We start from the raw sequence: 12360 nt of genomic DNA on the forward strand, positions 1-12360 counted from the left end.
TTGATTTTTTTTTATGCTCTACTTTGCATAGGGAATATAACTTTTACTTACATTGCTCATAAATCTTATTTTAGTATAGTAACAAATGGGCTGTTCAGTTGCTCAGTGGATCATAACTGACTACGATGCAATGGGTTCTATGCATATTGCCAAGTTCAAGTCTGGGAAATAGAGCCCACACAGGGACTGTGTTTTCACACATGGCCTCTGTGCATGGCCACTTACCCCTCGTTCACATCTGCATTTGGTAATCCGTTTGGGGAGTGCGCATGGCAAGTGGTGTGCAGTGAAAGCACACAGACCCCATAGACTATAATGGGGTCCGTGTGCTCTCTGTGCAGTGTCCGCATGGAACATGTGGACAGAAAAGTACTTTGTGATCTACTTTCATGTCCACATGATTAGTGCAGGCAGCAAGCGGAGAGCACATGGACCTCAGTATGGTCTATGGGGTCTGTGTGTTCTCACTGCACACTATTTGCCAATATGTTTGCTATTCTGTTCGGGGGGGTCCCCATTCAGACATATTACCAAACGCAGATGTGAACGAGGGGTAAGTCAGAAGTCACTTAGGTCCGATTCACATCAGCCTTTGGGGAATCCAATCCTTGTAGCACGGACGCTCAGTTCACATCAGCGTTCTAGTTTCCGTTCGGGGAATCCACTTGGGGATCCTTCGAATGGAAACCTATACAAATTAAAAAGCGGTTACCTGGGAAATCTGTGGACCCCATAGACATGCAGAGAGAAAAGTCCTTCAAGCAGCACTTTTCTCTCCACATGTTTCGTGTGGAAACCACATGGACCTCATTACAGATTATGGGGTCCGTGGGTTTCTTAGGTAACCGCTTTTAATTTGTATAGGTTTCCATTCGGAGGATCCCCAAGTGGATTCCCTGAACGGAAACTAGAACGCTGATGTGAACTGAGCCTCAGGGCTACAAGCCCGGCAGTGAACAAGCTTTGTGAGTCCCTGGTGTCTAATTAAATCACCTGCACACACTAAGCCCTGCCCATAACTAGGTGCAAAAGGAAAAAAAAAGAGTTCTATATTGTGTCAGAAGGTAAAACCACAGAAAAGCATCTGCAATATTCTATATTCTGCTACTCTGTCACACACTCACACTCAATACCACAAATTCTGCTTTTTGAACGCTTCTTATTCACAAGCATCTAAGTGCAGCCAGTATACCGTGTGATAAAAGCTCTTTCACTCTTTGACCTCCTGTAAAAGAGGACTCAGCTCCGGAGGAGGAAGTGACTATTTCCTTGTTATTCACTCCCATATATTGTCACCGCAAGTAATGCAGCAACTCAAGACTGTAACATAAGATTCTAATTATACAAAGGTAGAATGTGCGAGAGTAGATTTTATTCCTAAGGATAATGGTCTTACATTTATAGCTTTTCATGTTTTGCTCACTTCTTCATTCACTCTGCACGCTGCTTATTTTCATTCTTAGTCTTAGTATTCCTTGATATTTAGAAGCTCTTGAGCAACAGACAATGTGTCACAGCTTACGATCAATAATCACAGTGGAGCCTGTGCTTTTTCTCTTTATGACGGGAATATTCATGCAAACACCGGCCTATCAACAGCTGATACTAAATAAGGTAAGATAAAGCATTGCTTATGCTGCACATAGAAATCTGGACATGTATGACTATTAATATTCTTCTAGATTGTATATGTTTTTGTTATTTTTTAATTTTTTAATTGCTGCATTTTAAAAATTAATGTCTTTCATAGTTGAGTTTAGTCTTCATGCGCACACAACCCTGAATGGAGTTAAGGTATTGCAATGGGGTTGTTCATATTCTTATATTTAATTTTTATTTTATTAAGCGCTGTGGAATATGTTGGCGCAATATAAATTTAATAATAATAATTATTATTTATTATATTAATAACATTGATATAGCACCAGCATACGGTATTCTATAAGTGAACAAGTGGAAAGGTACCGGTAATAGATATTCAAAGCAAACATCGAGACAACATATTGCCTTTTAGTTACAAATTCGCCCTTTATGTTGTAAATAATAAAATACTACATTTTGTCATTATGACGCCAACATATTTCGCAGCAGTTTACAAATCATGTGCAGACAAAATGACACGTTGCAGTGCAATAAATCAGTTCACACAATAGAAGTAACCCCTTGTTCACATCTGCATTTGGTAATCCATTCGGGGATTGTGCATGGGGACGCCCCCAAACGGGCTACCAAACGCATTGGCAAGTGGTGTGCAGTGAAAGCACTCGGACCCCATAGACTATAATGGGGTTTGTGTGGTGCCCATATGAATCATGCAGACATGAAAGTACATCACAAAGTGCTTTTCTGTCCACATGTTCTGTGTGGAGAGCACACGAACCCCATTATAGTCTATGGGGTCTGTGTGCTTTCAATGTACACCGCTTGCCAATGCGTTTGGTAGTCCGTTTGGGGGCGTCCCCATGCGCACTTCCCGAACGGATTACCAAATGCAGATGTGAACGAGGGGTGAGGGCCCTGAATGCAAGAGCTTGCAATTTATTTTAGATTTTTATTTTTTATGTTGCATTTTACATTATCTGCAAGGTGGATGAGATTCGGGTTAATCCCATCCACACATGGCAGAAAAAAATCCATAGCGGAAGCAATGTAATTTAAAAAATGTGAGTCTTTTTGCATATTGCAGCATGTCAGTTATAACTACAAATATACTGGTATTTTCCGTATAGGTATAATTAGGCCCCCTTCACACGGAGTATACGCTGGCGTGTAAACGTTCTGAATCAGCGGCATTTAAAACAGATCCCATTGCTTTCTATGGGAGCCGGCATACGTGCACTCCCCATAGAAATGAATGGGCTGCTTTTGGAAATTGGGCTAATTGTCTGATATTAGAACAGTCTATTTAGCATATATCTTCATTTTACCTTGCTGTTAATTGTCCGGTGTTGCCCAGGAGAGTCTTTCAGGTCACTGAATACCATTGGTGTGGCATTAGGCGTATAATACATTGAAAGCAATAGGGAAAAAAGCCTCCCATTGATTTTAATGGGGAGCGCACGTATGCTGGAGCCCATTCAAGTCAATGGGAGCTGCTTTTTACGCACTCATTCTGAACGTGTTTTTACTATCAGAATGAGCGCAGCGTAATTCCGTGTGAAGGCTCCCTTAATATGGTTTCTGTAGGATTTGAGAAACCTGTTCTAGCCCCACGGGGGCTGCCCCATACACTATTGTTGACAAGAAAATACTAGATAGTACTGTGTAAATCCCATGAGATGTTGTCTCCTGCCTACAGTAAGGTATAAGGATGCTCTTCATGGTCAGATCTATATGTTGTGCTTCTCTTTTTTTGGGGAAATCACTATGTTTCATTGGCTGCTGTATAGGCATTTGACTTTTTAGGCACTATGTTCATCCAAAAAGATACTTGCCCCATGTATCTTACAGTGACCTACGTTAAGGTGTACCGAACCTTGTTCCCTACACTACACATATGTGTGTCACTGGCAATGATGTGTGTGTTATCATTCTATCTCTCATTTTTTGACAGGTTTAGGGATTTTTTTTTATTATTTTTTTTTTCAGTCAATGCTTGTAAACAAAGTTAGTCCTGAATGGACCTACATATTTATTTTTCATCTTTCAATGAATATTATTTTTAAAGAGATCACAGTCATAGAGCATAGTGAACCTTGTATGCACAGAGCCTGTATGGCCGGTAGTGTAACTAAAGTTTTGTGAGCCCAAGTGCAAACTTTGCCCCCTCCCTACAGCGGTATCTCAGATATTTAAAAGGGAAACAACTATGATACCCACAACTACGGTGAGTGAGCAGTGCAGCACCTGGGATGTAAACAATACTGAGAGCTTCGTGCTCTGCGAAACAGCTGATCTGTAGAAACCCTAACAGTCCGAGATCAGTGGGGCTCCAAGGTCTGAAATCCCTGCTGATTACATCACACAGTATTGGTTTTATAAGGCCTGTGCAATGCAATTACAGCCTGTAACAACATTGCATGGTTTCTATAGAACAGATACTGTGCAATGTAAATAGCAAAGGGACCCCACACAGTATAATATGGTCCTTAGATTTGCCCCACAGTATAAAATTCTCACCAGAGGCCCTCCGACAGTATAATATCCCACCTAGAGGCCCTCTGACAGTATAATATGGCTCCCAGAGGCCCTCTCACAGTATAATATGCTCCCCTTAGTAGCCTCATACAGTTTAAAATGTCCCCAAGAGCCATCTTTTTTGCAGTATAATATGTTCTGAAAGCCTCAAGCTGCTCAGGTAAAGCCCACAATATTTTTTTTTAATGATTATTTGTGAGGTTTGGCCCTCCAGTTCATTTCGGTGCTAATATTATACACTGAGATCTTCTCAGACCCTAGAGTATAATAAGTGGAGGTCCAGGGAAGGTGAATAAAAATCACAGATGCTTATACTCGCCTCTCCTGGACATCTTCACTCCGTCCGACTCTCTTCAGCATCCTCTTCATTTCACACAATGGGACTGAGGGCCCTGCTCTCAAGAGCTTACAATCTATGAGGTAGAGGGCGTGACACAAAAGGTAGCAGGGGCGATATTGCTTATACAGAGGTCAGATAATGTTGTAATAGAGGTGACTGTCATTACACAAACATAAAGCTGTAGGAGCCATCACCAGTCGTGTCCTTTAACATGTGGATGGAGCTTGGACATATATAGTTAGCCTGAAATGGCATCATATCATGTGGGAGCTGGGACGGAGGAGGGTTAAATTTTGGGGATTCTAATTATAGTATGGAAGGGTTTACATTAGAAATTATGATAGGCCTGTCTGAAAAGATGTGTCTTTAGTTTGCGTTTGAAACTGTAGAAATTGGGAGTTAATCTGGTTTTCCGGGGTAGAGCATTCCAGAGAAGTGGTGCAACTCGGGAGAAGTCTTGTATATGAGTGTGGGAGGTTCTGATAAAAGAGGATGTAAGTTTTAGTATGGCAGATCTTTGTAAGTGTTAAAATGTCACACAATAAAAGTTATCTTGTAAAATAAAACTCCCACAAAGTATCCATGTTAAAGGGGCTCTATCATTGGAAAAAGTCATTTTTACCTAATCACATACTTGCATATCCTTTAACAACATTGCATGGTTGCTATAGAACAGATACTGTGCAATGTAAATAGCAAATGGACCCCACATAGTATAATATGGTCCCTAGATTTGCCCCACAGTATAAAATTCTCACCAGAGGCCCTCTGACAGTATAATATGCCACCCAGAGGCCCTCTCACAGTATAATATGCTCCCCTTAGTAGCCTCATACAGTTTAAAATGTTCCCAAGAGCCATCTCTTTTTCAGTATAATATGTTCTGAAAGCCTCAAGCTGCTCAGGTAAAGCCCACAATTTTTTTTAATGATTATTTGTGAGGTTTGGCCCTCTGGTTCGTTTTGGGGCTAGTATTATACACTGAGATCTTCTCAGACCCTAGAGTATAATAAGTGGAGGTCTAGGGAAGGTGGATAACAATCACAGATGCTTATACTCGCCTTTCCTGGACATCTTCGCTCTGTCCGGCTCTCTTCAGCATCCTCTTTTGCCTTCTCTGGCCTACGACTAACATCACGTGCCCCAGGGGGTCACCCCTGAGGCCAATCACGTGGGTTGTGCTGGTGTAATGACTTCTTTACACCCCATGTTAGAGCTGTGGCCTAATCACAGGCCTCACAGTGACCCCCGGCGCACTTGATATCAGTTGTAGGCTGGACAAACCCTGAAGAGGATGCTGGGGGACTATCAGAAGTCCAGTAGAAGTGAGTTTTGGAGGCTTCTAATGCTAATGGGCCAAGTGTCTTGTATATACATCACATAACACTTCTCCTGCTAGTTGTGGGCCCTCTGCCCCTCCAGTCATACTCCATGCGACCACGATTGTTATGCCAATGTGTACAGCAGTATATACAAAGGCCCAATTTTACTTAAGCTCTTGCATCTAGAAAGTGGCTAAAAATGTGCATCAGCTTTGGCACCATATGTGCATCTCAGCTCCTGTGCTTCATTTGCCACATTTTTAGTGAATGGGCAAAGTAGCGTGGTAATCTAGGTCTCTTCTGCTGGATTTATCAAAACTCATGCCAGAAAAATGTTGTGCTATACCACAAATTTTAATTTGTACCTAACTGGTGTAGGGACAGGGATATCCCCCCCCCCCCCAATACCGTTGGATCTTTTGACCATCAGCAGCTGCCTTAACATTGCCAGTGGGGATGACAAATTTCCAATACGACTCAACCAACCTGGTGTCCCTCCAATAAGGTGGGAATCACTAAATAAAGCACTGCGCTAGTTCCAACTTAAATTGTTTTGTTTTTGTTGTTTAGGCTCCCTCTATTTTATTTGCCATGTATCACTTGGGAAAAGGGTGTTGTTACCCTGGAATGCTATTGTAAGTGTCTTGTCGTGGTGTGTCTTCGATAAAGGTTTTTTACTTTTCTTTAAGTCGGAACTAGCGCAGTGCTTTATTTGGTGATTCTCACCTTATTGGAGGGATGCCAGGTTGGTCGAGTTGCATTGGACATCTTGCACCGGTCAATGAATTAAAGCCAGTCTTAATAAATTACCGCCACAGTATGTATCTGTATAGCCTCTAGATTCAGCCCCCAAATAAACAGCATATTCTTCCCAAATTCTGCCTCTGATTTTTTTTTTTTTTTTTAAATGAGAGGCAGAGTTGCAGTAGGACACTCAATCAAAGAATCATGTTCGATCTTGCCACGGATGTCACAGCTGTTTCTGCTGCGGTGCCCATGGCTCAAGACTCATCAGTGATTAGGCCCATTCGTCTGGGCCTAAAGAGTATCATAATGCTGATGCCTCGTATAAGAATTTCCTAGTGAGAAGCCAGTCGCTGGAAAATGAAGAGAATTTCTCTAACTTTTCCACCCTGTGAATGGCTCCTTCTCTGGTGGGTCTTTTTTCCTGGAAGCAAAGATACTTTAGATCTTTGGATATATAGAATTCAATGGGAGTACTCCTCCGTAATTGGAGGTACGGTAAAGTAAAGTGAGGGCCTATGCATTTGTATTGACACCTTATTATCACTTGTATGGAGTCTTAATGCACGAACGTGGAAATAGTAACTTGGTAATATGTTATGAGTAGACAAAACATGGAATTTATACTGTTGCTTTAAAGGGGTTATCCAGCATTCAAAATATAGTTGGCATATCCTTGGCTGGTATACCCGAATTTGCATAAAAGCACCTATATATTTGAAATGGCTGAATAGATTTGGATAAAGAATACACCAAAATGCTCAAGATGAGATTGTCTGTTGGTTGATATAATAATAATAATAATAATAATAATAATACATTTTATTTATATAGCGCCATCATATTACGCAGCACTGTACAATTTGTAGGGTTCAAATACAGACAGAAAGATACATTACAAAGAAGTCATTTCACACAATGGGACTGAGGGCCCTGCTCGCAAGAGCTTACAATCTATGAGATGGAGGGGGTGACACAAGAGGTAGCAGGGTTGGCATTGCTTATACAGTGGTCAGACACTTTTGTAATAGAGGTGACTGTCATTACACAAACATAAAGGGCGTGACACAAAAGGTAGCATGGGCGATATTGCTTATACAGAGGTCAGATAATGTTGTAATAGAGGTGACTGTCATTACACAAACATAAAGCTTTATGAGCCGTCACTAGTCGTGTCCTTTAACATGTGGATGGAGCTTGGACATATAAAGTTATCCTGAGATGACATCATATCATATGGGGTAATGTGGGAGCGGGGACAGTGGAAGGTTAAATTTTGGGGATTCTAATTATAGTATGGAAGGGTTTACATTAGAAATTGTGATAGTCCTGTCTGAAAAGATGTGTCTTTAGTTTGTGTTTGAAAATGTAGAAATTGGGAGTCCGGGGTAGAGCATTCCAGAGAAGTGGTGCAACTCGGGAGAAGTCTTGTATACGAGCGTGGGAGGTTCTGATAATAGAGGATGTAAGTTTTAGTATGGCAGATTTTTGTAAGTGTTAAAATGTCAGGTTAAAGGGGCTCTATCATTGGAAAAAGTCATTTTTACCTAGTCACATCCTTGCATAGCCTTTAGAAAGACTCTTTCACACCTACCTTTTGTATGTAAATTGCCTCAGTAGATTTTGAATAAGTCTGATTTTATCCATATGCTAATTAGCTTCTCCGTGCACCCCGGAAGTCTCTTTGTGCACTGTCTCCTGTATATACAGCACAGGCTGCTGCTGACTACTCCTCCCTGCTCTCACACATAGCACACAGCATAGAGAGAGGAGAGCTGTCTGACAACTTCCTGTGCAACAAGAACCTAATTAGCATATGAATAAAAACAGACTTATTCAAAAACACTACTGAGGCAATTTACATACAAAAGGTAAGTGTGTAAAAGAGAGTGGAGGTTGCAGCAGAAGAGCCAGGTACATAGAATCACACAAATCAACAATGCACATGCAATGTGTGTCTCATGAATATAGTCTGCACCTGCAATCCAATAGATGGTATCTTTAAGGGAGCCTTCACATGGAGTTACGCTGCGCTCATTCTGATTGTAAAAACACGTTCAGAATGAGCGTGTAAAAAGCAGCTCCCACTGACTTGAATGGGAGCCGGCATACGTGCGCTCCCCATTGAAATCAATGGGAGGCTTTTTTCCCTATTGCTTTCAATATATTATGCGCATTTCAATGAGAGTGCACGTATGCCGGCTACCATTCAAGTCAGTGGGAGCTGCTTTTTACACGCTCATTCTGAACGTGTTTTTACAATCAGAATGAGCGCAGCGTAACTCCATGTGAAGGCTCCCTAAGAATGGAATAACTCCTTTTAATTATAACACAATCAAGAGCAAATATAAAATGTATGTCAGAGTCTAAGGAGCACTCCTAAATGTTAGACTCATTATAGGATTGAACAGGAGAGGCATGGAAAACCACAGAGAAATAAAAAAATTATGATGTGCATGATGTAGGCTTGCAACTGTTTACACACAACATAGCTGTGCCAGTAATTTACACAACACATGCAGCAAACTTTGCTCATACTTAACGGGTTGTCTCAAAACAAAAATGTTGGTATTTTAGCAGGATATACCATAAACGTCTTATAAGTAAGGTTCAAACCTCTAAGACCTGATTTATTTCCAGAATGGGGTCCCTAAAACCCCTGTTTTGATTGGAGCTATGATTGGAGTGAGTGGGAAGGTGGCCACAAATGCAGGGCTCTCTCTATTTTCTTCTAGAAAAGTTCTAAGATGAGTGCACTTGCTCAACTGTTCTAAGCTGCTAGCATCAGCTGGAGATATCTGCAGGACCCAGAAGTAGGATTCTCATCTAGGAAACATTTATTGCTTATGCTAGGTTCACACTAACGTTCGCCTTTCTCCATCTCAGATTCCACTTAAATCGGTGGAGAGAAAAGTCTTGCAAGGAGGACTTTTCTCTCTGCCACTTTTATTCCATGATAGTCTGTGGGGTCTGCAGGTATCTGCATGTAACTGCTTTTTAAGTGGCTAGGGTTTCCGTCTTTTAGGTTCCCATGCAAACCCAAAGGATGGAACCCAGAATGCTAGTGTGAAAGTAGCGTTATCTTGTCAATATCCTATAAAAGCCGTTTTTGTGATAAAACACCTCTAAATCAAAGGGGTATTCCCACATCGCATACTCACCAGTCTTCACTGCTGTAAAATCTTCTTTCTTCCTGGTTTCTTGCATCATTTGGTGGGCAGGGTTTCACATGCAACTTGCAGGGGTGAACCTACCCCTTTCGCCGCCTGAGGAGAACTACAGAAAGCCGCCCCCGGGAGAAGGGGGCGGATCGAAGGGGCGTAGCCGAGCGAAGGGGGCGTGATGAAGCGAAGGGGGCAGGGCTTAGCGCCGTTCGCAGGCAGAGATCAGGCACGGAGAGGACCTGCTCTCTGCCTGAGCGTGAGGGGAGGCTGCTGGAGCAGCGCTGCTCCAGTGGCCTCCCCAAACCACCACTCGGTGCTAAGCCAGTCCAGGACAGCTTGTCCTGACTGGCTTAGGTAATCAAAAATGCCGCCCTCCCTGGGGTCCTGACATAGCGCCGCCTGAAGCGCTCGCTTCAGGTCGCCTCATGGGAGGTGCGGCGCTGGCAACCTGCCATTTAACCCCGCCCCCAAATTAGCATGTAGCTCCGCCCTCCACATAGTGTGATCCTATGGGGCGGCTGAAGGGCCTGTGATGTCATCAAAGGTCCTCAAACAACACTATATGTGCAATATTGGACTATGAAGTACAGGCAGGAGCAACTCCATTCTGTGTTACATACAGAGACTGCCTGTCTCTGCCATAATGAACACAATTGAATTAGCTAGCCTGATAACTGGGAGAACAGAAGAAATGAAAGCAGCTCCTCTCCTCTATCTGAGTGTAGGACCTAGGTCACGTGGTGTAGACACAGGAATAGCTAGATACACAGGCTCGCTCCCTGCACTTAGCCCCTCCTCCCTCCCCCCTGAGAGCAGGCAGATACTTCACTTGACTTTTGAGCAGATAAGTCAAGGGATGTGTCAACAATGAATTGAATAAAGTAATATAGTGGACAAACAAAGCAGTTTTGCTGAAGCAGTGTATTTAGGAAAAGTCTTACATCCAAATTAACAAGCAGTTTAGATAGGATTCTTGTGACGGGACAACCCCTTTAAATTTTACTTGTTATTCAGTATACAGTCTTTAAGAGGTAACATTTACCAACTTGTAAAATTGTACATCTACTATATTATATATTACTTTGTTCTCCTGTTGTCAGTTTTTGATTTTCGCTTATACTTCCCTATTTGAGACTTGTATAGGGTAGATGTTGGTCATGGGTTATGTTTTTTTTATTACAATTTAAGATTTTTAAGCCAGGACTCTTAGAGAAAGCCTCCCCTCATCCCCAAAGTTACTGTATACAAACTTATGCAAGTAAAGTTTTCAAATGGTCAATCATTGTTTTGGGGAAGTGGAATTAACAGACTTTATTTGAGTCATGGCAGCAGTTAAACAACTAGAGATTCCTAGGTGATTGACCTGACTTCCATCTCTTCAAAGGTTGAAAACCATGACCAATTGAATTGTGTGGATGGGATTTATTTAGCGGGTTAGCCATCATCTATTTTGCAGCAACTAATACACTGCGGGTATCTAATGCCTGTCCCCTGCCGAATTATGCATTGATGTAAACTGTTGTTTAACTTCTTCCAGGACTCAGAGAAATTTTACTTTCCCCCGTCGATATCAATATTTTTCTTCCTATCAGCTAGGGATACACTGAAGACCTGACAAGTCATATCAACTATATGCGGTGTACAGTAGATGGTTTCCAGGCAGCATGGAAATGCGTCTAACACTGCAGAGAATATAAATAAGCAAAAAATTGAAAATCGACTTTACCATTAATCTGATGTATTGGGCCGTGCATTCTATTCCGATGCAATTTGCATAGAGGCAAAAAGCAGGACGTTTGATACTTATTAGTTTAATATTGGTTGGGCGAGTTAATGGAGTGTTGGTTAATGTTAGTCAATGAAGCCTAAAAAAATCCTTAAACTTTAATTTACAGGCTACATTGGCTTCTATGGACCTTATTTAGTTTGCCACCTGAGGTCTTGACTCTCTTATTGAGTTTAACTTTTCAGTCTACTTTTCTATATATTCTCGTCATTGCTCATATGCCTTTCTTTGTGTTCATGAACCTTAGTGTCCCAGTAAAAGCAGCAAATCCAGTGTGAACCGAAAGAACTTCCAGCCCAAGTTTACATATGAGTTGTCATATTGCACAACTGCTCACTATTGCCTCAACAACAAGCATCACAGAGGTGAAAAACAATCAGCATTACCATGGAAGAAACCTATAAATTCTATTTGGTTGTTTAGAAATGGATGCTGTAAAAGCAAACCACAATTTGCTGAAATTTATGAGTGGCTGCATTGAATCTCAAAGCTCTAATTCCATATAATAGGTGTAAGTCCAAAGGAGGTGTACAAAGGAAAAAAACACTCACCTTCTCTAACCTCTTTCGGGCCTCCTCGTGGCATCCAGCAATCTGGGTCTTCCTACTTTGGGTACGTGATATTACTGAAGAGCACCAGAGCAGGCGTCTGAGATGTCATGCACCCGGGGTCACCGATGTACACAAAAGTTTGCCAGAGCACCTGGGGGAGGAATACACAGATTGCCAAATGCTGCGAGGAGGCCTGAAAGAGGTGAGGGAAGGTGAGGATAACTGTTTTTTACTCCTTCAATGGGCCTCCACTTACCTCCCTGGGCACCTGGACAGCAGGACAGCAAATGTAGGACTATCTTGATGTCCAAAGGGG

General features: G+C 42.0%; 1 protein-coding gene across 1 annotated transcript in view; it reads left to right on the forward strand.

The window, feature by feature from the left end:
• The first annotated feature begins 1506 nt into the window (after positions 1 to 1506).
• LOC142197305 (proton-coupled folate transporter-like) overlaps positions 1507 to 12360 on the forward strand; it is a 150822-nt gene continuing 139968 nt past the window's right edge. Inside the window, exon 1 of the mRNA XM_075267497.1 lies at positions 1507 to 1614. Within this exon, the coding sequence (XP_075123598.1) occupies positions 1507 to 1614 (108 nt within the window). The remainder of the gene's footprint in view (positions 1615 to 12360) is intronic.

This window comes from Leptodactylus fuscus, chromosome 3 (genome assembly GCF_031893055.1).
Source record: "Leptodactylus fuscus isolate aLepFus1 chromosome 3, aLepFus1.hap2, whole genome shotgun sequence".
Classification (NCBI taxonomy): Eukaryota; Metazoa; Chordata; class Amphibia; order Anura; family Leptodactylidae; genus Leptodactylus; species Leptodactylus fuscus.